Here is a 26,121-nt window from a genome sequence, read left to right on the forward strand (position 1 = left end):
TGTGCAATTGCATTAAATCTGAGGCAACTGACAAGAGCGCAGTGTTTTCTAACTCCACACAAGGTTAAATGACTGAAATAAAAATAGATGGAAAAGAAAACAAAGTAAAGTAAGTTTGTTTTCTCATGTAATAGCAGGCTGGACCGTGAGGTCAGGGACTTAACGGCAGCCCAGCCATCCGTCAGGGGCTGAGACAGAGACTGAAGCAATTGATCCTTCGTAAATCAATTTGGAAATTATCTTCTGCTTTAGGTTCTTGGGCTTTTTCATGCACATAGATCCTCTAACCAGTAAGACTGTATTCAAAGTTGCCATTTTTATGCAGGTTTGTAATAATTACTCTATTTTTGAAGTGTTTTACTTTCTAAACATCAGGTCTCTGGAGTGTTATTTGCARTATTTTCCTCACTAGGAAACTTTAGATTTTTACTACACTTTTAGGAAAAATATATGCTCTGGTGCTATCACTGGAGAGAGGGAAGGTAATTTGCTGTGCGCAGGGCGATCTTGTGCACCTGAGACGCAATGAACGTGGATGCTCAGTTTACAAACACGATGTCAAGCCAAGATGGCAGGGAGGGCCGGAGAAGGAGGAGCTCTGATCTCTGGAAACAAAATGGGTTGCATGATAGATGAGGGAAGGTTCCAGCCCCTTGGACTGCGCGAGCTCGCGTTTGTCCCACAGTCTGCTGAGAGCCTGCTGGAGCTGGATGAGTCCTTCTTGGCTTCACGTTCCCTTCCAAAGGGGCTTTGACTTTTGCTCCTTTTTTGCATTTCGCTTGTTTTGTTTTCAATCAAAAACGTAAAGGTGGCTGTTCTTTTCCTTCCTGAAATTTGGACAAAATGTCAGACTGGTTTCAGCAGGTACCAGGTTCCTCTACTCTTGCAGATTGTCAGCACTATAGTATTCGAACATTTGTTAAAGAAAACTTAATAAAGGCAAAGGAGGGTACAGTTTACCACTATGATTTTCTTCTTGATGCAGAGCTTCATGGATTTGCAATGTTAATCTGTTTTGTTCAGGTAGAAAATGAGGTGACCTCAAACGCTAATTCACATTTTGCTTTGCTTAAATGAACAGCTGCACCCTGCTGTAATAGTTTGTATCCTCCTTTAGAGTTCCCACAGGATATCCTAGTTATCCGTACTCTTACCATTTAGAGTTCCCACCTACGGACTTGTTCTCCTGTCCCAAGAGACCATGGTATAGGATAGTCACCTGGCTTTGCTACTTACCTGTACTCTAGCCATTTTTGTCTTAATATCGATCCAATACTTTCAAATGCATATTTGTAGAATGAACTGTTTAACATTTGTCTGTTCAGCATTAATTAGGTCCAAAAACATGGAGTCTGTATGAGTGTCTGTGACTTTTGTGTAGAGCTGCCATTGGAGTAAATGAGTCTTAGCAAAATGAAGTCAGAATGCAACACTGCTGCGCTGGTGCTATGTTTTGAAACCTCTAAAAGGCTGTTTCAGTTGGCAGAATCTTGTCATCCTAAACAGTAAGGGTAGTAATAGTAATCATCAACAATCTCTCGGGCGCTTTGTGAATGTGGCAAGGCTTTCCGTATTTTATAACTAGATGCTTGGAGGTAGTAGGCTGCACCTGCACTAGATTTTTGAGGGGTATCTTTGTTTCCTCCTCTGTTGATACATCTCTGCTCTGCGGAGAAGGACCTGGGAGTGCTGGTGGATGACAGGTTGACCATGAGCCAGCAATGTGCCCTTGTGGCCAGGAAGGCCAATGGTCTCCTGGGGTGCATTAGGARGAGTGTKGCCAGCAGGTBVAGGGAGGTGATCCTGCCCCTCTACTCAGCCCTGGGGAGGCCTCMTCTCGAGTACTGTGTCCAGTTCTGGGCTCMCCAGGACAAGAGAGACATGGAGCTACTGGGGAGAGTCTAGCGCAGGGCTTCGAGGATGATCAGAGGGCTGGAGCACCTGCCCTAGGAGGAACGGCTGCGAGAGCTGGKCCTGTTTAGCCTGGAAAAGACCAAGAGGGATCGTATTGATGTCTGCAAATACCTTAAGGAAGGATGTCAAGGGGGATGGGACGAGACTCTTTTCAGTGGTGCCAAGCAACAGGACAAGAGGCAACGGGCACAAACTGAACCCAGGAAGTTCCACCAGAATATAAGGGAAAACTTCTTTCCCGTGAGAGTGACATAGCACTAGGACAGGTTGCCCAGAGAGGTTGTGGAGTTTCCTTCCCTGGAGGTATTCAAGGCCCGCCTGGACGCAATCCTGTCCAACATGCTGTAGGTGCCCCTGGTTAAGCAGAGTTGGACTAGATGATCTCCAGAGGTCCCTGCCAACCTCAACCACTCTGTGATTCTGTGAAAACTGTTATTTTAACTGCTAAGCCCTCTGGCTCTAGCGCAGGTCTGTTCATCAGGGCAGGAACGCCAGGTGCCTCGTGTCTGACCCGCTCTGCGTTGCTGCTGCCAGGGGATCTGGCCATGGGAGAGGTGAGGCGAGCCCAGCAACGTTTATGCTGGGTGGCAGGTGAGTGACAGAGGTGATGCAGGAGTCCAGTCGGCAGGTGGCCCTTTCCCTGTTACCTCCTTAACATCCTTTGGTACGATCCTGTTCAGCCTTTGGTTAAAGTGTTTTTTGAGTAGGCAGTTAATTTTCCTTCGTTCCTTGCATGGCTCTGGTGGATYGGCTTTCTCTGTATGTCCTGTTATTAGAGGAACCACTAAGTTCTGCAGTTAGCAGATTTTCTTTGCACTTATGTTTATAATCTGTCAGTCAATTGTAAAAAAAAAAAATATATATATATATATTTTATATATATATGTCTGTGAAAAATAGTTCTAGTTCAGAGCTGTGCAAGGCAGACCATTAAGTTAAAAATAAATCTTTAGAACAAACACACTGCATCTAAACACAAGCAGTTTATTACTGGCTATTTTATTTATACCAATCATGGGACATTCAGCTATRGACATGGGAACAGTAAAACAAAGTTTGTAATTCTGGTTTTGGACAGCCACTGACATGAGAATTTAGACTTAAACCCTAATTTAGCTCTGCAGGAGCAAATCTACAGAGGTCGGAAGCTGCTGTTGGTGGTAGGACGTGCTGGAATGCTCCGTCATTGGCTTTTCCATTAAACTGCTTCCTTGTCTGCTTAAAAAGCACGAGCAGAGATGTTTTGTTTTGGGACTCTCCTGCTCATGGTGAACCGGTCGTCCTGGCCCGTTGTCGGCAGCCCGGCAGCTCCGTCGTGCCCGCGACGTGGGGCGGCGGCTGCAGGCCGCGAGCGGGGCAGCGCGTGGGGCGCGTCGCCTGGGGCGCCCGGCCCGCGGCGCTCGCCGCGCCTCCTCCGAGGCCCCGGGCGGCGGGGCGCTCGCGGGGATTCGTCTTCTCTGCCTTCCTGGCCCCGAGGCGGGTGAACGAACAAGCGCGTGCCGGGCGGTTCCTCGGAGCTTGTCGGTGCTGCCTGCCACCGTCTCMTGCCCGGCCGGTCCTGCTGCTTCCTGCCAACCTCCCCTATAGGAGAAGGGTAGACGCCTTGCTGGTTTTTGGGGGTTTTTGTTTTTTTTAATGAATAATCCAATGTGAATTAACAACAGAGATGAAAATTCACTGTGCACTTATCTGACTTATGTAAAAGGAAAAGAAAGCAACCATTTTATTTACTGTTGAAAGATGCTAGGTTATGGTTTGTGATAATGTGAAAATAAATGAGTTTTAGTACTGCTCTGTAATCCAGACTGTCAGGAGTGTTCCCTTTTAATATTTGTTAGTATATATCTAAAAACATACTTGGCAACTTTCTATTCTAAAACATTAATGAAATTGTGACATCTAATCTAACATTCCTGAAAGGAGTATTTTTCAATAGCTAGGGTGTTTGTGAATACAGCTCATGTTATACTGACTAGAACGAGAAAACATACACAAGGTATGTTCTTAAAGGGGTCTCTTTTGCTTAGAATTCATGCTACTCTGCATCAATTAAATAAGGAGAATAAAAAATGTGGGGTTAGTACTTTAAAAATGGCCAATTTGTCCTGTCACTTCAGCCAACAGATATTGTGGTCAATGATTGATTATTTTTTCTGTAYAAGTAAAGATTAATATAATTGCAGTGTAAAAGCTTTTTCTTGAAGAGATAAGGAGAGAGAAGACTGGTTTTACCCATGCTTGTTTTACCCAYGCAGTATTTTCTGTTCATGGAAACAGCTGGTGGGCCCTGGTGCCAGGGTATACTTGTCTCTTACGACTTTCCTTGACCATTAGGAAAAGACAGCTCCCAGATGGAGACTGAGAATATACCCCTGCCACTTGAACCCCTCTCTGCCATTCTTAATGTAAAGAACATTTTCCTGCTGGTCACTTTTTCCCTACTTGAAGACCAARAACTTTGAGGTTTTCAGCTTTCAACATCACTCATCTACTTGTCACACTGTGCAAGAGCAATGCAGAGCGAGTGCCGTGAGAAGTCCCCATCAAGGCAGGTTCTGCTTGGCCTCACTGTGAAACCTTGGCCAGATAACAACTGGAGAAAACCTGCAGTATTACTGCTGGTCATCCTAAATACATACTATTCCCTTTTTCCCCAGGTACAACCTGTTTGATTGCACTACTATCGGATAAAGAACTCACAGTGGCCAATGTTGGTGATTCGCGGGGAGTCTTGTGCGACAAGGATGGGAATGCTATCCCCTTGTCCCATGATCACAAACCCTACCAGCTGAAGGAGAGGAAGAGGATTAAAAGAGCTGGTGAGTTACATTTTCCTTTTAAACTGAAGATTCATCTTTCTTTTCTTTACTCTGTCAGTAATACAGACTTTTCTCTTCAAAAGATACTGAAAAGTGAAAAAGAAACAGATCTCCCTGTGAGCTGTTAATACAGCGTTTATTACGTTGCTGAATCGTTCTGGTTTTTCTCAGAGCGTACCTGGCGTCTGTGCTTTCCATTCTTTTTTTAGAAGAGGGTGAAGTTTAACAGTGTAACGTCATGCAGAGTGCACTGCCTGTACAGCTCTCGTCTTGTCTTACCACCGTTTCTTCCGTCACAGCCTGATTGTGACTGAGGTTTTTAGTGCAACAAAGAGTCCTTGTTTATTGTAAATGGCAGCAAAATAAGCAGGAATATTTAATGTTTTCAAGAACTGAAAAAAACCTGTTAGTAATACACCACAAAAACAGAAAATACCGTAATGACAAAGCCAGGCTGTGCATTGAGCCCTCCACAAACAAATAGCAATAAAGGGTTGGACCTCATCCACTGGCCCTCTTCTAATTCCAAATCAAACTTAATAATGGTTAGTCGTGGAGGTGACCCTGGACTTTATAACCTCGGGAAGGCCCTTCTGAAATGCTCTTACCTGGAGGTTTCACTTCTGCTTGGAACGTTAGAATTATTGACCTGTCCCTTTCCCTCAGGAGCCTCTGCCAGCTTAGAAGAGGAGGGTCCCATAACGCAAGAACTAGCCATGTCCAGGTGCCCTATAAAATTGTTCCCKTAGAGAAGGCCTTCACTTAGGAAAAAAAAATAACTTGAGTATTTCTTTGCTGTGTAAGTGAGTTTTTATAACACCCCAGCAAGACTGAGCCTTGACATTGTATGAATTTTCAACACTGACAAAAAAGATTTTAATAGACAAGTAAATGCTGTAAGTGTCTGCGACTAAAAAAAAATTCTAGGTAACCTAATAACTTAATGAATTTACTTCTTTATTACATATTATCCCTTTTTATTATCATGATTGCTATGACCTCACGGTGGTATTAAAAAAAGTATATTCCATTTTATSCTACTGTCAGATATGTTTACATTTCAGAACAACCCTTTAGATTTTAATATATACAATAAATATAAAATTGAAGTAAAATGCCAGAACTGAATTACCAAGCTGACATTGTTACTGTGACAATAGTACCTGACCTTGTGTTTTGCAGTAGCTGGATACTTTGTCATCATGTAGAACTGAAGAAAGCTACACTAACCACATCATCTTTATRCATATCGGGTTTTCAACATTGCTTTGCACCCTCAAATGGCAATGTCATGACCAGGGCCCTATAGGTAGTTACTACACAGCTGCACAGTTGTGTTAGTAGGATAAGATTTCTTGTAAAAGTGAAATCCATGTAACTGCTTTGAGAAAATATCTTTCAAATGTGAGTCTGATGTAAATCAATTCAAGGCAGCCTGAAAGAGTAGCTCAAAGTAAAGTGTGACTTGCCCTGTACGTCTTGGTGGAGTGTTAACGTTGTGATGACAAGTCTAAAGTARTCCTTCATTTTTTGCTGTAGTGGTGGAAGTTAAGGAGGCTTTAGCTTGCTGCTTTCAGAGGTTGTTGGATCGGGAATTAATTCAGTCCTTTCCTTCCCCATCCCTGCTACTACCTCGGAAGTCTTCCTTACCCACAGCCTGCAACTGGAGGATAAAATTCCTCTCTCAGTCTAGCACAGCCCACTGACTCTTGTGCTGAAATCCCCCGAAGCCAACGCTCAGGTTTCTCTTGAGAGTTTCTTTAATGCAGTGAGTGGTTATTGGTACCAAAACCTGCGACCAAATGAAATTACTAATACCAAAAAAATGGCACTASCTAACAGAATAGTGAGCAAGGCCCTCACTTTTTGAGTTAAGATGCCACATTTTTTATAAGTACCTGCTTTGTATTGTGGCTATAAAATGAGCGGCACCRGTCGCAGGGCCTCTGTCAAAACTTGCTGTTATTTTCACAAGGAGCTGGCTGTCAGCACACGCCCCGAGTGCTGCAGCACTGCTCGTCTAGCAGCTGAACGAGAGAGGGAGCCCGTCACTCCGATCCACCCCAAGAGATCTCCGTGGGAGAGGGAAACGTCCTGCCAYGCAAGGATGCTGTTTTCCCCAGAGACTCAAGGAATGCTCTTCTGATCAGGGACTTGAGCAATGTTTGAAGTATCAGCTTAAATAGGGAGCCTTGAAACAACCACAGTTTTGACTTCTGAAGAGATGTTCAGTTCTAGAGCCACAAGATGATTGTCACTGATAGAAATTTAAGCTACTCACCTTGAACAGAAAGAATCCTTTGAGCTGAGCTCTCTAACCCATAAAATCACCATGTGATTGCCAAAAAAATATTTTTCTTTAATGYCTTTTCCTCTTTAGTAACATCTAGAGCTGCAGGATGTTTGGTTTCTAACAAGCAAATTCTAACGAGAATTTTTAAGTATTCTGTATGGATGACTTTATAAAACAAAACATGAAAAATGCCAACAGACASTTCAGTGGACCTCAGGAATTCAACCTGTGCCATAGAAAATTTCAGTTGCCACTTGACAATGACAGTGAAAAGTCATTTTGTATGCATAAGCCTTACCGGCAAAGGCAGGTCGCAGATTGCAGCRAGTCAGTGAGATCAGATGTCTCCTCTGTAAGTACAATAATGGATGCAGGCATTGCTTTCCTCTAATTATGTATATAATGAGGACTTACAATTACCTCTTCTTAATTGCATTTTGTGTCCCTGTCATTCCAGTATATACCTATGATTACACTCAGTTACTGCTTTTCTAATCACTTRTGAAAAAAATCCAGTGCTGATAATAGGTATCTGTGTAATATTCAAGCAAGAGCCCATCTAAACACAGAGCAGCAGCTGGACAGGGCTTGTCTGACTGCATATCTGAAGAGAAGTTGCAGATAGTCTCAAGAATCCTTCATTTTTAGACTAGGGAAGAAAATGTCTTAATAATGGAGACTCCATGTAAGTATTCATGAAAACATCCAAATAAAAAGTTTTGCTTCTGMCAGTTTTAACACAAATCAAGCTTTAGACAATAATTAATCATTAAATGAAGTGTGGTTTGATGTGAAAACAGAAGGAATTTAAAGATTAGATTAGCCAACCAGGAATGGAAATGCTATCGTAAGATTTAGGTGACTGAGTGGTTAACAAATAATTTATAGACTGAAGTGCAAAGCTGAAAACATTCTAGTAACTGTGAAGAACAAACACACTTGTAAGAAAACTAAAGCAGAGAACTTGTAGGTATAAAAGACAATAGCTTACCTGTTCATTTTGCASGTTTCATATTATGTTCTATGTTACGCATTTTGCAAATTATTTGTCCTAAACTAACTTTGATAACTCTCTGTCATGTTAAGATGAAGGGAKTATTCCTGCGAATCAGTGCAGACAGTGCCACACAAAAACATTCCTATGAAATTGAAGGTGCTTCAGTTCTACTCTTTGACCTTGAGGCAGCATGTAGTTTGTTCACAACAASAATTCTTAGGTCTTTCTTTTGACACAGCTTAAGGCAGGTTTCGTGGAAGAATCTATAAATGTTTTTGCACTTGCTGCTTCTTTGCTTTATGCCTTAAAGTGAAATTCAAGTCCTACCGCAAAGTGTTTTCAGGGTTGTTTCCTTCATAGATCTTCTTAAATGAGGGAAAACCTGAACTACAGAGAAACAGGAAGGATTTACTAAAGCAAGAAGATAAAGACTTACTTTCAGTATGTTCTCTTAACATTGCCATAAGGCTTTCTGAACAATAAACTGTATGGTACAGGAATATTTATCTCTGTTCAGCACGTGGTCAGTCTCACTGGGGAGTGGAGTATGAAGCAGTGCTTCATTTGAAAGCGCAGCCATTCGTGACTTTTGTGCTTCGGCAGTTTCAGCAGCAGGTAAGCACAATCCAGCTCTTCACTGCAGTGCTCTGGTGCTTAGTTTACTTGAGGCATCTCTTGATTTTTGAAATACGTAACGTTTATACCTGAGGATATTGCATCATGAATTTTTGGGTGGGTCAGTCAGAGAAATGCTTTAACAGAGTTTGTGTTTCTCTCCAGGTGGCTTCATCAGCTTTAACGGCTCCTGGCGTGTTCAGGGGATCCTGGCCATGTCCCGTTCGCTAGGAGATTATCCTCTGAAGAACCTGAATGTCGTAATTCCTGACCCTGATATTCTCACCTTTGATCTGGACAAACTGCAGCCAGAGTTCATGATCTTGGCCTCGGATGGTCTGTGGGATGCCTTCAGCAATGAGGAGGCTGTCCGATTCATCAAGGAACGCTTGGATGAACCACACTTCGGAGCAAAGAGTATAGTTCTACAGTCATTTTACAGAGGATGTCCTGATAATATAACAGTTATGGTGGTAAAGTTCAGGAATAGCAGCAAAACGGAAGAACAGTAATTCCCAATGGTTCTCTGCCTCACTCCGAACTTAAAACAAATTTTTATATTTTAAACATAGTAGAAAGCTCTAGTAAATATCATTAAGATTTTACACAAAAGGAACAGATCCCTCCGTTTTTTTGGTTTTTTGTTTTTTTGGTTTTTTTTGCTTAACAAAAGGAGCAATACAACAAATACATCTTGAGTGATTATCATTAACTTTAGTCATGTTATTCACATGTACATGTCTCCTGTGACCTTGCTGCTCCTTAGAAACTAACTGTAATCTTCCATTTCAAACATTTTTTCAAATCCTGTGTAGACTTTTGATTTCTTACCTTTTATTTCTAAGAGTCAAAGGTTCATTCAGATGCACGGCAGGGTCAGGGCAGCGCTGCTGCTTAATAGCAAGTGATAGGAATGATGCTGCTTTTCACTCATAGATGTAACTCTTCAGAATGATGCTCTACTGTTTCTTGTCTTACTCTTTTTTAGTTTGTGGTGATAAGGTTGTATTGGAAAAGGTTTGTAATCATTGGCCTGTCATTGATATGAAGGAGGAAAAGGAGCCAGATATTAGCCTGATACCATAGAGCTGGCTCTYCTCACTTTGTTTTTTCCCCTCACATTGAACAAAACCTTGCTAAGCATGTGATCAGRTATTGAATACCTGAAACCACATGTTTATTCAGTCTGTGTATTACTTTAAAAACATTTTGGTTTTAACCATGTTGTATTCAAACCAACTAATGTTAAACTCCAGCAAAATGTGGATGGCTTCTGAATCAGAAAACTAGTTCTGTCATTATAGAAGAATGTCTGTCATTCACTGAGAGTTACCCTTGTGTCAGTATTTTAGCATGGAATTTTCATAGGCATGAGAAGAAAATAATGCAAGATAAAATTTCTTTAGTGACTGCTTGGAAAACTAAGCAAAACAAAGCATTCCTTAGAGCTACTAGATGGAAATTGCCTGTTAAAGATTTCCTAGTACCACTGCAGGTTAATTTGTAATGTTAATCTAGGACAACACCACTTTAGAACAGAACTTTAGAACATTTGGCATAATGTGTAAATRCTAGACAGTGTAATTGCACTGTAGAGAAGGAAAGATTAGGTTAAGTCTAGGTAAAATATTTTGAGAGCTAATTTTCAATACTGAATTGTATTTTGGAACCTGTGACTATTTTAAGTTTAAACAATGACCTGAATTTGGTATACATATGATAACTTCGTAGGCTGCTTCATGATGGAGAGGCTGCAGCAGCAGAGTGACAGSGCAACGTGTGTTACAGGAACAGAGCAAGGGCTGAGTTGGCTGTTAGTGTGCGTTTCAGATAGCTTACTTGCCTGCATTATGTCTTATAGTAACATGATCTTTGGGATTCCCTCCCCACAGAACTTGGTCCTGGAAGATCCGCTAAAATCTCCTGTCTTGAAGGTGATGGAGGTTTTCAGTATTTGAGTCCTTAGCTGAATCAGGGAAATACTAACTAACATTGCCTGTTTGTTGGGTAAAGATACAAGATTACTTGTGATTACTTTTTCTCATTACCACAGCTATAGCATTTTCTGGTAAAATGGTTCATTTGTCTTTAAAATACTGTGATCTGTTGTGGTTCTATTGAGTAGGTATGATGTTTCTGAAGACAAGAATGAATGCAAATTCTGCTTTCCCCTATTGGAAGGCATTCCCACATCAGTCTTTTCTTTTTTGCTTTTAGATTATCTCATTCCTAACAAATTTTCCTTCTTTAGTTTGTTCTGAGATAATCACAAATCTCATCTGGTTATGTTGCTCCTGCCAGTACTACTCAAAATRTAAATATAGCCTCTTCTCATTCCAGGCTCTCAGTAAATTCCCTTAACTTCTCTGTAATACACRAGGCACAGCCTGCACTGATCCTTACCTGGAAGATGGAACATTTGGGATTTTTTGAATCACTTGAACAGAAAAAACTGCATTCAGAGAATTGCAAATGCAACTGTGCAGTGAAATCAAGCAAGTAACAGAAAATACTAATAATTGCAGAGTACTTCAAGTATTTTAGGTCAGAATGCTGTGAAATGAAAACCTTGTGTGAAGTTTTCATGGGAGTGCTTAATCACGTACTGAATAACGCTAGAGCAGCAGTATCTAAATCGTGCTCCAGGCAGAGCTCTCAGTGCATGTAGCATTTGCCTTTGCTTTCTCCTTCAGAGCTGATATTTCAGTTGTACTGGCTTCTCCTTGTAGGACACAGCCTGGATGTTTGTCAAAACAGATGCCCAGAGAACAAAAGATTTAGACCTAGCAGTCTGCAGAACTCTAAAGCACAGAGAACTTGTATAGCAGCAGAGACATTACTAATCCTTCACACACGTTTGAGGAGTTGGAATTGGAACAATAGGCAGTTCCAAAAAAACCCTACAAACAAAGGCTACTTGAGCGAAAAGATTATAGCTGCCACTAAATCTCTGTGCAGCTCACTTTCTCAAGCTTAGTAAATATTGCTCGGGAATTTGTGCCCTTCTGTTGAGTACAGCTAGCGTTCTGATTGCTTGGAGCCCTTGAGGTAGGTGGGAGAATGTGCTGACAGGAGATGGACACACAAAGCCTTGTGGCTGCGTGAGGGAGCTGGGGGGGGGGGGCTTGCTCTGCGAGTAAGCCACACTCAGAGATTCAAGCTCATAATGTAGTGTAATACAGAACTGTTTTGTAAATTTGTCTGGTTATTTATTCTAGGATTCATTTACTTTGTCACTCACAGTTCAGTGCAGTCAGTTACTGAATCAGACGTTATTTCAATCTTTGACTGCAGTTGCATCACTAGTTGTTTTAGCGCTGTGAATTTTCCCTTTAACATTCTCATTCTTTGTAGTAGCTCCCTTTCTTGGCCAAAGATACTCATGCCAATGATCTGTGGTAAGGTTGTTGATTTTTATTTTTTTAATTATTAAAAAGTGAGTTGCAGCTACTTTTAGAGTTAATAATGGAAATGACTAATAGAAATGACTGGCTTTGGGTAGTCTTCCTTGTACATGCAGAGTGCCTGCCTAGCTCCCATTACAAGCCTTGTGGTAAGTTTTCTAGTCCAGTTCTAGACCTTTGTAATTAAAACTTTTCAGTCATGCTTAGGTGTGCCAAATTCTGTAGTGATACTTACATCTGTTGGATGACAAGATTAAGGAGATGTATGCATAGCTTATGCAACCTGAATGATCTAGAGTCTGATCCTTCATTGCCTTAATATTAAATCCTACATCTGGAAAGAGCTGTCAGACACTGCAACCAGAAATAGCCCCACGTATGCTAGAGCAGTCTACCAGAATGTGTTACTGCAKTGGAGAGAAAATACCTCCTGCATGCCATCCTCAGTGCTGCTTTCCTGCCTCAGCACTCTGGAGTCTGAAGGAGGGAGATGCACTTTGATCAGTGTCCCACATACATCTGAGAAGTCCCTACTTCTTGCCTTATGTCTTCATGGAACAATTCTGTTCTTTAAGCCAGAGTAGCTTTATCAGTGACACCTGTTCACCAAGTAAGAGCATCTAATAGCAAAAAAGTGCTATATTAAGATGGTGCCAAAAAGTATCTTCAGTTTGGTCCAATTTGCAAACCGTACCATATAATCAGTCATCTTATCCAGTGCTCAAATAAGTTGGCTCCACCCAACAGTGGTATTATAAATGAGCAGTTGGGTTTATATAGTGCAGTTTTGCACATAATAAAGATACTAATATTTAGTATATCACTCTGATTATATTCTAGTATGGTATTAGAAAGGCTGTTTGTCCATGTAATGAAAGGGCTATAACCTTCATCAGCTGTAGCACCTTGTACTGTTAATTGGGAATCTGGAGTATGTGTACCAGGCTGGTTAGATGTGATCATAGCTCCGTCTAGTGGCTTAGCACATTAACTAAGTAAAGCTAATAGTTGCTCTGTTAGCACATGTGAAGAATGCATGTGATTTAAGGACTGCAGTCCACTACGAGGTTAATGCAGGCCCACAATCTCAGGCTGAATTTTACACTAGTGCGGAAGCAGTGCGGTCTGAACATGTGCATGTATCTAAGAAATTCAGCTACTCAGGAGCCAAAAATGTGTGTGAAAGAGTATGGCATATAATAATCTTGTCCTGCATCCCCTGCCACCTTACACACATGTACACACCCCTGTATGGGTATCTTCAAAAAACTGGTGAATGCATTTTAAGTATTGACCATTTGTTTATGGAAGCAAAAGGTTTGACGATGGTGCTTGGAGGATTCCAGAATTCATAGCTAGTCTCAGGGATGGCAGGATCTGCTATTTTATTTTGTATAAAAATGTATGCCATTTCTTTTTTTGTGATACTCAGTGCTAATAGTCTGGGCATATTTATCCTGTCTTATACATGACATTTTGAGGCCCCTGTTAGCACTGTAGTCCTAAAACTTCTAAAAAGACAGAATTTCAAATGATTGAGTCTGTTTACCAAATAGAATGCTTAGATAAATATTACAAATAAAATAAATGCCATTTAACATAATGAAATAACATCTACAGGCTTCTGAAGACAAGATCAGAGCAAAACTACTGTTATTACAGTATTATACCTTTAAACATTAGAATGCAGAGGTTAATAAATACACTGGGTTAGCTTGAAGTAACAGTGCATGCTAATGCTGCACAATATTAATGCTGTATCTTGAAAATAAAGTTTTGTTATTCAGCTGTCTTTCAGAATATATGGCAGTCTTGCTTTAAATAGTGTTATATTGCTAATGTATCTAACACATTTTACATAAAAATATTTAGTAAGTGATTATATTTAAAAAAGCAACTAGGCTTTCATTTCTATAGTAGGCTTTTATGGTTTCATCTTGAAATCTGACTGTACAAAACTGAAATTGCTAGATTTAAAAAGTTAGAACTTTCAGTTGAAGTTTAACAATTGTATAGAACAGAGCTGTTACCCTTCAGTGTTGTCAATGCATTTGTAAGTTATTTTTCTAAATCTGAGAACTCATATCCAATAAGATAGCTACCTTTAAATTAAGAATACTGCTTTAAATATTGAATTACTCAGTTTTATTTATATAGTACTGACTGGCTTAGCTCAGCAGCTATTTTAAATATAGTTTTCCCTTAAGTAATTTGACATTCTAGGTTATCAGTTGTCTGCAGTCATAGATGATATATTAGATGTTCTACTGCTAAACAAAATGTGTGCAGTCAAAGGAACTGAAGCCTGTCTAAAACTATAAATACCAAGATTCACATCGAGGGACATTCTTAAGTTTTGAAATCCTCTTTTAGGAGGAGGTCAGTCCTTTTGTCCATTCTCCTGAGTCTTTGAGAAGAAATTTTGAATTAGTTAACAATAGGGAAATAAAGGACTTCCTTCTGTGTTAAAAAACCAATCCTATATTCCCTCAAGCTTATGGAGATGCATTAGTACTTCTGGGGACCTAGACGCTCAGAAATCTACTTCAGCCTATGTTCAAAACAGCTGACTAAAAGACTATGAATAATCAGTTACAATGTTTTAGAAATCTGAATGCAGGACTGTCAAACATTGTTTTTTGGGTATGCCTATTGTGTAGTCAGGGGTGCAAAAGTAACTTGGACAAACTTGTACTTTAACTGCACTTGTTTTAGTCTTGGTAATAAAAGTCAGGAAATTATGCCATGTAGGCTGACAGGCAAGTATCTGCTCAGCATCCCCAGCAGGCTTGTCCACGCAAATGTTGGTGTCATCATGGTTTCACTGCCCTGTGAAACTAAGTTGGCTGAAAGTAGTGCAAGTCTGCCTCTGTGCCTCTGCAGATGTACTCACTTGGCTTCGTCTGTTGATCAGACAAGACTTTCACACCAGAACTGACAGAAGTCCATGTGTGATTTAGTAACTTCTCCTTCTGGTAAAAACAATTCAGTTTAAAATGTGTTTAATTGGGAAAAGTTTGTTGGCTGTTTGTAGTTAGTTTCATTTTGTACTGAATCACCACATTGCTCTTTGATAAACTGTTCTTATCTGTATAAGCCAGATACAAAACTTAGGCAGTGGTTATTAATGTTGAATTTACAAATTAAGTTCATTCGTATAAAATGGGTTTTTAAACCCATCCACCTTTACCATGTTGAATTATAATGCAACACTTGCACCTACTTCTACCAATAGTAACTGTTAATTTTGTATGAGGAACAGTTAAAAAAAAATACATGTTGGTATACTTAGCTACTGCAAAACCATTTCTGCCTAGTATTATTTGCAAGTGCTCTTAAAAAGATTGAGAAAATTTGATTATGAAAATGAAGAGTGCATGTTCAGAATTCTGTAAGGGCAGTTCAGAGGTTTATTAAAAGCCTGAACAACATGAGAGATAACAAAACCACAATATTTAAGTAAGTAATTTGTCTCACTTAAAGACAACTTCCATTTAGTTCAACATTGCTGTATTATCTTAGATAACAGCCTCTTCAGGCTTCTGTTTGTAACACTTTTTTTCACTGAAAGCAAAAGTGTTTTTAAGATTCTGTCATTAGTGCCAGCTCAGAGGAGAGTGCACTTTGCTATTACATTGAGGACCACCATGGACAAAAGCATTACTGTCAGGAGGGGACAGGACATCAGGCTCAATGCTATCTTAGTCTGGATAGCAAATTTGGATGCATATGGCATCTACAGACCATCCTCACTCAGCATAAGCTTAAAAAAACTCATTCAGGGTAATATGATCTGGAAAAATTAATGTGCTATGTAGCAACTGTCAGAAGGCTGGAAGTAAACAGAGCTCAGCTATATCAACCCTATCAATAAACACGACTTGAGTTTAACTCTGTATTTCTAAGTGCTTTTTTTACGTGAGGAAAATTAAGTCTCACAACTGTGGTGAGACAAACTGTACTTAATGCAGATTGTATTTCCCAACATGAGTTTCAGGAAGATACTGCCGTTAGTCTTGACGATACTGACATAATTCTTCACTATACTTTCTTTAGTCCCTTAAAAGAAAGTGTCTTTAGGATTTTTAGACACCTAACATAATCATAGACTTTACTTTTTTTTTTTTTTGTTTCTTTAAAATGTGGACTCAACTACAAGTGAAAATAAACAACAAACATAGATTAAGCTTCATTTTAAGGTTGTTTTCTTTCCTTCTCATATGTAATGCTTGCATTTGTATATGGTTAAAACTTAAGATGCAGTATGCAAAAACTGCATTAAAACTTGACAAGCTTATTTAACAATCAGGTTGCAGTTTTATACGTTCTTCCCACTCTCATCGCTCTCCTTGCCGAACTCTACCTTAAGCAAACTGTAAATTACTCTTAATAAATGACCAAAATAGTACACACTGGTCAGAAAAAAAAAAGAGATTAATGAAAATTTGAAAAGGGGTGAGTAAAGCCCCTTCAGCATATGTAACATGTCTAATACACACATATCAAGAACTCAGCGTCATATTCTTTGGTTGACCTTCAATCAGTTTTTAGTTTAAATTTGAAGGAAATATGATAAAGGTTACATTATTTAATGTATATCCAGACATCTTTCTGTTATTTATAATGAACTTGCATTGAAATATTTCATTAGTGGCTACAAAACATAAGACTTCAAAAGATATTCCAAAGCCTCTATGTCCTTTTTCTGATGATACCAAACTGATGCTAGAATAATGCCCCTATATTTGCAGGGGAATAACACACTTAATGGTTTAGGAACGCATGCAAAATATTGAAACTTTTTTTTACTTTTGAACTCTTCTGGAATAGTACACAGGCAATACAGGTTTGAAATTTTACATTGTAACCCCCTTTTGCTATCCAGTAGTTTCCAAACATTTTTGACCAAGGTAGCAGTATTAGGCTTTTCAAGTTTTTACTGAAGCCTCACGCTTTTATTACTAAGATCACAAATGCTTTGAAATATGCTTTTTAAAAAATGGCTTTCTCAACCATTGACTTAGGAAAAGAAGAATCTTAGGATATGGAATAATCGTAACCTGTGGTTTAGACTTTTTTTTTAAAAAAAAGAAAAAAAAAAGTTAAAATATCATAAGCACATGCTTTTGAAAAGTTTAGGCCCAGAGGATAACCACTACTGACTTAAATGTTTGTGTCAGTTCATAGACTTACGCTTTTAACCAGCTTTTAACCTCTTGCATAGCTGCAGAAACTAGAGATTTTGCTGATGCTTGCTTTAAGCAGAAACATTGGCTTATTTATGTATTTTTATGGTCTTTTAAGCAATAATAAGGTCAAATGCAAATACAAACTGGATTTTGAAGTGGGTTAAAAAAAGACATAGGAACATTTTACAATATAACTTTCTTGCAGCGTTTATGTCACCAAATTACAATTTCAAGTGGCATAAACAGATCACTGTGTATAAACATACATTTGTGAAAACAAAAGCCTTGTAATCTATGATCAGTGTTACCATTCTGGGACGCGAATACAAAAAATAGCTTGTTCGGTGACAGTTGCATTTTTACTGTAGTAATGCACAGCCATTTTTCTGTGATACTCATTATTTTTTCAACAGGAGCACTGTCTGCTTTATAGATACACATTTTTTTTGAAAATTACATAGTCTTTCATAATACAATTTTTTAAAAAAGCAATACAAACTATGCTGTAGTATTCTTGTTACTTATTTTCAAATTATTTCCAAACATTCATCATGGCAGGCTTAAGAAAAATTTGATTTTTTTTAAAGATGTATACAGAATCATAAGACAAGTTAAATGTTTTTCCCAGAGCTCTCAGATCTGATGACAATACTAAAATAATCAAATGACAAATCCTAAAACCCTAAGAAYAGTTGTAGTTCTAGCTGTTTCTAGGACTACAACAGCATTCCTTCCTTAATTATGCAATACTGCTTTTTCAGCTATTTAGTTTAACCCCCCTCCCAAAAAAAATCATCTCTGGAAAACTTTGTCCTTTCTAACATACATTCTTAAAACACTGAAATCTGAAATGCTTATTTTGATGGTATTCTCCTCTAAGACTTCATTTTTTATAGTTAAAACTAACGTGTCCTGTAACACCATCATAAAACCATGTGCAGTAATTGAAAAGACAGCAAAATCAATACTGACCATAATCATAATGTAACAAAAAAAAGGGGTGAAACCTCAATCTTACTACTCGAGGTTTCTGCATTTCTTCTAATTTGTCTCTAAGAGACTACCTGAAAGACAGCCAAATGTAAATATATCATAACATATTAGCTTTAGTACAAATAAGGTGGCAGTGCTCTGTCATTCTAGATGTACAGGAGTAACTATAGTATCTTCAGTGTGTAATAGATGTGTCAAGAATAATTATGTTAATGCAATTACAGATTATGTATTGTTGTCCATTAGAAGTGTAAACTACTGAAAATTCAGCCTTGCGGATATGAATAAAGTTATTAAAATACCCATCTTTACAGATACAGTTGCATTTGTCTTAAGAATCCAAGACTTTCACTCTTAAATTTTAAAATCTGAAACAAGAAAACTGCTTTAGAAACAACTATAAAGTCACCATTTAAATACATCTGGTTTTATTTTCCCTGCATGGATTCCAATACCTCTTGGGATGCATCAGCACATATACATATGTATGATTTTGCTATGTTAAAAACTATACAGTAACTAAAGTGCATATGGACTCTTCTGCATGTAGCCCTCAAACTATGACTAGTATCAACACTGCCTAAAACATCAAAGCCAGCTACTTTATAGATACATAAACACATATACACACACCACACACACATGCACGCACACAGCATATACTACATTTTTCAGAATTCCCCATCAGATGCTGCAGATGTCAGTAAGAGCCAATGTTCCTAAGTCTTGTTACGCTATCAGAAGCATCACTGAGGTGATGATACATTTACATAAGAAGGTAGGGTTTTTTAAACTACCTCCATTTAACTAACTCTGCTCATGCTGAGCAGCAAACACACATTTCTTGAGTGTGACAAAGGAAGACAGTTTGCAAAACACCACCAACAAAAAGTCCTGTTAGCCAGGAATTTGGAAGCACCATCAAAGATAGTTTCTCAGAAGAAACATTATTTGTTGGTGAGATTTAACAAATCCCAGAAGAATCAGGTAGAAATCCTGTGGTTACAACGAAATGCATGGAGACGCGTCAGAGGGAGCCAAGACAAGAGTATTCCAAATTTGCCTACATGCACGGGATACATAAGTGGAAGGTGTTTTGTGAATTCCTGATCTTCTCATTTAAGAGTATGACAATGCCTCAGTGAAATGCTGCCAGAGCATTTTTGCCCTTGCAGTGGAGTAGTCCTCCTTTAGGCAGCAATTTCTAAAACTGTGGTTTTATCTGGTGTTCCCCAAATCTTAAATATTTTTACACTGAAATTCAAAGGTTTAAGATGAGTCATATCAAAGGCAATTAAATGAAGTGTCTGATGACAAATCTTGCCAAAACCTGATTATTTCACTTGATGTAAGACCATGTACTGCAATCAAATGTCTATACTTACAAATATCGAAGTTAATTTTATAAAGAAAGAATTGTTGTTTATCTTCTGGAATTCTGATGTTCACTTTAAGTATACTTAAACAAATTCCAACGTAAACATCTTCAAATTTAATAGGTTTGATATGACTCATCAATTCATAGATCCTCAGAGCAAGTTTCCCATCCAATATATAACCCATTCCACTACAATACGGAGGAAACAACCTGAATGGATATTCATCATAGGAGATATAAGTTTTTTTGTAAAAGCCTCTGTAGGCAAAATTATCTATTAGAGGATAACCAGTAAAAATATTTTCAGAGGAATTCAGCTTTAGAAGAAATTTTACTAAATTACCCGTGTTGATGAAAACATCAGCGTCAGTCTTCATGAGGAATCTAGCATTTGAGCAAAATTCAGTTACCCATCTAAATGCCATGATTGTTTTCAAGGTAAGATTGTCATACGTGTCCATAAAGTCTTGGCGAATTATGTCACCATACAGAATGCTTTCATCTTCTACTGATAATGATGCAGAATTGTCTTCTCTGTGAATTTCATGACCTAATAAGAAAAGAGTTAAAACTCGATGTCCCCACCAGAAGTTTTTAGATCCCCATGTAATTCTTATGGCCTGCCTTGACTTCACATCCTTAGGTTCTGAAGACACCAAGATGACTAGAAATGGATTTATGTCTTCGCATTTCAAGCGCTCCCGCAAAGTGAAGAGGTAATGTTGCTTGTAAATTGGTTCATATTCATAAAAATACATTGAGTTTGTATGCTCAATCACAGTGTTTGAGAAAAAAGTTATATACCATATTGCTATGACAGAAAATACAAGGAGGGACAAAAAAATCCATTTCAACTGTCTCATATACATGACATTAACTGGAACTGGGCAATAAGTAATTTGCAGAAGTATGCCAGTGACCTTCAAAATCTGGATCACAAGTTCAGAAGCACATGTCTTACTGAAAAACAAATGAAAAGTAGTATTCAGAATGCTATTATTCAAATATTATCGTTTTCTCAGCCTAAAATGGTAGCTAGAAGTATGCTATAATAAAGACAATCCCAAGACTTCTTGATTCAGCTATTGCATATTGTATCCTGTACACCGTGAATCAACAAGCACAAGCAGAATATCGAGCTGCTACTGAATATGGTATGGATTGAAATCTCATAGCTTTCATGTTGGGCATTTTCCCGATATAAACCTGATCTCTACAAAGGATCACAAATAGAGCATTGTGATCCTAGAGAAAGTTGAAGGTTTTCAGTGTGATATCTGAGGCTTGTTTAAACCCTGAGGAAGGAAAACGGTACACAAAATCTAATAGCTACAAAGTGCTCAACAAATGGTTGTTCAGAAGCTTCAAAATTTTGTAGTTTATTTCAAAGAAAGGATCTTACAAGTTTTTATAAACTAGAACAAGCAAGCAAAGCAAGGCGGTAAAAAAGTACAGGCAAGTAATTTTTTCCCTTACTGAAGAGTTGAGCACACGCTTACATCTAACCACATGTTCTGAACCGGCTGAATAGGTGGTAGGGAGAGAAGGAAAAAGTAACTTCCTTACAAGCAATCCCAAGCTATTTCAGCATTGCAAACTTGCAAACACAAACGTATCTTGGCAGACAGACTGAGCTATTACAATGCCCAAAGAAATGGCTGTTCCTACAACACATAACATTATACAAGTCAATTATTTTCTTTTATGTGCTTATTAAATCAAGTGATTTAGTAAAGGTACATGGCAACCAATTTTGTCACAGCAGTTTTGCAGATGACATAATGGGAACAGCAGCAAATCCACTGCAACAAATGAGGCTCAAACCTTAAATAAGCTTTGCAAATTCTTCCAATAATTTAATTTAAACAAGCTACTACAAAATCCTCCTACCTATTTTTACTTATTTAAGTTGCAAAGAAAGGAGCCCATCTGTGTCATCTTCCTGAAATGTCTGCAGACCCTAACCCAATGTGCCAGTGCATGAGTTAGAAAATACAACAGATTAGCCCTGCTCCATAATGCATACCGTATTAAATTAAAACAGCAATGAGTGTGAAATAAGAACACAGAATCAAAGCAGTCTTTCAGTTAGTGACATACATACTGGTCTGCAGTCAAATCCATACAGACAGGTACTTCCAAGTCTCCACGGAGTCTATCCCGAAGATAATACTACAATGTCAAGACTATAAATCAAACCAATATATCTTTCCAAAACTGTATTTTAAATAAAATCCCTGTACTCTCCATGTAACAGTGGACTTTACTATATTTATTAAAACTATGTCTATGTATCTTGTGAACATATATTAAATATCATTAAGCCAAAGCAATAAACATGTCTTAGTAAATGCACAGGAGACAGTTTGAAATGCAGTTTCACAGCTGAGCAAGAAACTCCCTTGGCATATGTGGGAGTTCCAAATGATCACTAATGTTTTCAGTGTTAGTATTTCACCCTGCACGGCAAAGCGGCCACAYTGAGGATGATGGGAACGTTCAATTTCACAGCACAATTAATTACACTTTAACTTATCTTTGAAAATATCGCCACAGTGTTTGGAGCTTTTTGGTACAAAATGTTTACAAAAAAAATAAATAACCTTCTGGAATTTAGGTGAATTTGATTTGCCAGAGCCTTCCTGCCTTGTATTTCTGCATTTGATTTGACCTTAAATATATGATTCTTTAAAGCAAGTACAATGTATTACAGCCATTTTATACCAACAGGTATTAAACAGAAGAATTTCAGACTGATCTCTCTCAAATGTGCATTACTTCAAACACACTAAGGGCCTAACAGGAATCAATGCTTCATTGAAGGTATTTCACATAATTACAGATGAAAAAGTGAGTTTCATTAAGAACTTTCTAAAAAGACTGATGATCTTTCCCTTGTTCATAAAATGTTTAGAAGAAGCATGGATTTTTTTTAATCAATTCTTTTTACCTCCACATGGATTAAAGGTATATAAGCAAAATGAAACTGAAGTTTGGCAAGCATAGAGGAAGGACTGTCAAAACTGTAAGTAATTTAGGGAAGTTGATTACAACCACATAACACTAAAGATTTCCTCTCCTTATATGGGATCTAAACTGGTATTTACTTCTCAGCTTTATGAAAAGAAAAAAAAGAATATATTTAATTCTTCTCTCATCATACATCAACCTGATTTTTACTGAACAATATGCAAAATACATACTAGAAGAAAATAATCTGAGTTATTTACCGGTGTGTATGTATTGGATTTTATATAAATAGTATTTCTCAAGGTTTGATGGTCAACTTAAAGGAAAAAACGTATCAAAGTTTGGTCAGTTCTTGACATCTTGAAAGAAAAAAAATATGTTGAGAAAGATTTCAATTCTTTACTGACAAAAAGTTTGATTTTATGACATTTTGAACAACAGAATTAGAAACCAATGCCCAATCTGACAAGCAATAAAAAATGTGGGGAGAGAATAAATCAGAAATTTAAGTTCTTTGCTAACACTATGCAAAACACTATCTTAAAGCTATCAGATCTTCATTAAAAGGCTGTACCATATGGAAACCTGAATGAGCATTATAAAATGCTTAGTTTATGCTGTATGAATCCTAAAGAGTTAGGAATCCTACTATGAAACTAAAAAAGTTTACAGTCTAGTTCTCACAAACGCTGCTGTTCTGTTCCATAAATCTTACCCATGTTATCCTTTTCAGCCTCTCCACCATCTTGCTCTCAGAAACACCAATGCTAAATTGTCGTACCATTTTGGAAATACAGCAACTGGCAATTCTTGCACTTTTGAAATTTCAACTACCACATATGCAGAGCATGCAGCTGCAAAAGTGAGAAGACAGAAGAATGGATAACAGTAAATGAGTTGCTTACTCCAGTAGACGATCAGCAGCCATTCACACAGCAGAGGGCAGCAGCACCAATCCCATGAAATAAGTACCAAATGGCAGGATTAGCTCACTCAAAAAAGCAGGATGATCAACAATGCACATAGCATTTTTTGGCTACATTAAGCTGTACTTCCCAAGTGATGAGCTAAACTGTTTACGAGCTAGTATAGGTTCACCAAACTAAAGCTTTTATAATGGTGAAATGGTAGAAACGTGACTCCCAAAATATTAGCTATTTAGTGTAGTGCTGAGAACTTAAAATAAAGGCAGTCATATTCCAAAATCATTAAGCACAGCACTCTGGTTTCAAGCACACACGGAAAATAAAAGTACCAATAAAATGAGAAACCCTAACCACAGCAAGAGAGTCCCATCTCTTTTTAGTCCAAAAGAGTCATCCAAAACAATGAGGTTGAGCTGATGTAGTTTGATAGGTCCCTCAGCAATTTTGCTAGGAGGTGGTAAAGTTGTAGAAATTACAGATATGCTCATGACAGGTTCTCTACTGCTTTTATACTCCATTTTTCTGCATTGTTTTGCTTTCTAGTTGTATTGTCATATGATAGGAGAGGCAGCAGGGAGCAACGCCAGTTCAAAACTTCTTCTCAGAGAAACAGCTTCATTTGCTTGCAAGTTCACAGCTTGCTGGCAGGACTCAAACTTAAGTTTTAGGTTATGCTGACAGATCAAACAGATCAATTTTAAGACAATCACATTTAAAGCAAGTTGCACTGGTCATGCTCTATATTAATTTTAGATTCATTCCTCACACACTGCAGTAGCTAGGGTAATATCTAGTGCAGACATTCTTGACATTATTATAATAACCAATGGATAGTTCAACTTAAAGACAAAAAAACACTTAATATTATTTGTAGTGATAAGTGTATACAAACAGAAATTAAATCTTTCTTTTTTTTTTTTTAGTCACCACCACAAATTATTTGGGAAGATATTAAAGTTCTTGGTCTCTCATTTTCTTCATATGATACAGGTTACTAAGAACAGGAGCTTGAGGTATTTTTGCAAGATGCTAGGCTATGAGTATAACTAAGTTTAAAGGATAGTAATACAATAGCAGTTTAAAAAACATTTTAAATAACCTTTTAAAAATGACTTGCTATTATTTCAAATTGTCCAAACAATTTTCTTTTCTAGGCAATTTTCCAGTATGTGTGAAGTAACTAAGGAAGAAACAGTCCAAAAACTAGAATTAAAAGGAAATCTACTGCCCCCTGCTGAAACTAGACAGAACAATTAAATTCCTCTCATTTTTATATTAAAAAAAGACATGGTGATAGAAGAATATTTTATATTCATATACTAGGTTTCTGAGACACTACCTTTCTGAACTATATATCTGGACATGTGTGTCATTCTAAGCTCAAGGTTTGATTCCAGTGAAAAATAAAGAAGAAAAACAGGAAGAGAAATAAAAAAGAAAGAAACCAGTTCTCTTTATAAATCAGTTTATTCTAACATAAGAGCTCAAAAACTGAAATAAATAAATCTGCTCTCCTTCTCAGCAGCACTGATAGTGCAGAGTTAAGGTTCTCCAAGTATCTTCAACTTTCTTTTCTGTGATTTAGTGTGTGCCTTTCYTTTGCATGTAGTTTTCAGAGCTAGATTTTTAAAAATAATTACCACATATTTGTAAAATGCTTTTTCCTGAATGGATGTATTTCTTTCTCTTAACACCAGTGTATTTTACCTCTGAATCTACTTTATGGAGAACTGCAAGCAGTACAGTTTCATCTATACACCTCAGTTCTAGTGCAGAACTGATGTTAAAGGATTCTGCAGTTAACAGACTAGTGAAAAGTAGGAGACAAAATTATTTAACAATAAGGCTTTTTAAGTACACTGACTTCTTAAAATATTTTTGTTTAACACGAGTTTTATTTAGGATATTCCAACCAAAGCCAAATATTTGAGAAACTCTGCAAACAGTATTCTGAAAACTTCTCCCAAATACTGTAAGAGCACGATTAAGCAAGTGCTTTTACTTTTATTGCTTATGTGCCTATATTATTATCCTTTCACCTAGAGGCATTTCAGCGCTTGGAAAAACAAAGCAACCTGCTAAACTGCATCCCTGCCGGCCAGGGAGCTCTTTCCACCCTCCTATTCCTCTAAGCCGCATGCTTGCGGCAGCCTTGCACCTCCCGGCAGCGGCGCCTCAGGCGGCCTTGCCTTCCGGTCGGAGCGATCGCATTCAACCCCTTGCTCGGCGAATTTCAAAAATACACCCACAGGCATGCTGTCTGCTTGCCTCTACGAGCGAGCAGCTGACCGTTTTAACACTATCCTCTCTGAAAATCCGGGGGGGGGGCCGCCTCGCTGGAAGTGCGCGACAGTAACACAGATTATCGGGGGCGGCTGTCGCCTCCCCAGCCTCTGTAGCCAATTTACACCAGATCCCTGCGTTAAATGACACGCCCCGGTGCTAGCGAGCAGAGCCACCGCGGAGCCCTCCTGCCCTTTCCTGCAGGCCGCGCCGCGGGGAGCCCGCCTCATCCCCTCGCCGCCTGCCACGGCCCGGCCCGACCCCCTCCGCGCGCTGCCTGCAGCCGCCTCCGCCCCGGAGCCCGCCGCCGCCTCCCGACCGCCATTACCGTGCTGTGCGG

General features: G+C 38.5%; 2 protein-coding genes across 2 annotated transcripts in view; one reads left to right on the forward strand and one right to left on the reverse strand.

Annotated features, from left to right (window-relative positions):
• The window catches only part of PPM1L (protein phosphatase, Mg2+/Mn2+ dependent 1L), a 102,092-nt gene extending 83,567 nt beyond the window's left edge, over positions 1–18,525 (forward strand). Inside the window, exons 3-4 of the mRNA XM_085304033.1 lie at positions 4,572–4,733; positions 8,804–18,525. Of these exons, the coding sequence (XP_085160159.1) occupies positions 4,572–4,733; positions 8,804–9,150 (509 nt within the window). The 3' untranslated portion in view covers positions 9,151–18,525. The remainder of the gene's footprint in view (positions 1–4,571; positions 4,734–8,803) is intronic.
• Positions 17,423–22,522, reverse strand: B3GALNT1 (beta-1,3-N-acetylgalactosaminyltransferase 1 (Globoside blood group)). Its single transcript, XM_085304034.1, has 2 exons — positions 21,703–22,522; positions 17,423–20,562 (listed from the first exon to the last, which is right to left on the reverse strand). The coding sequence occupies exon 2, from the start codon at positions 20,469–20,471 to the stop codon at positions 19,509–19,511; it is 963 nt and encodes a 320-aa protein (XP_085160160.1). The 5' UTR covers positions 20,472–20,562; positions 21,703–22,522; the 3' UTR covers positions 17,423–19,508.
• Between the last annotated feature and the right edge of the window lie 3,599 nt (positions 22,523–26,121).

Source organism: Rhea americana, unplaced genomic scaffold (genome assembly GCF_003343005.1).
Source record: "Rhea americana isolate MKP2758 unplaced genomic scaffold, rheAme1 scaffold_202, whole genome shotgun sequence".
Lineage (NCBI taxonomy): Eukaryota > Metazoa > Chordata > Aves > Rheiformes > Rheidae > Rhea > Rhea americana.

Excerpts from the sequence above, each read along its gene's own strand:
- B3GALNT1 (XM_085304034.1), bottom strand. The coding sequence starts at position 20,471 with ATGTATATGAGACAGTTGAAATGGATTTTTTTGTCCCTCCTTGTATTT.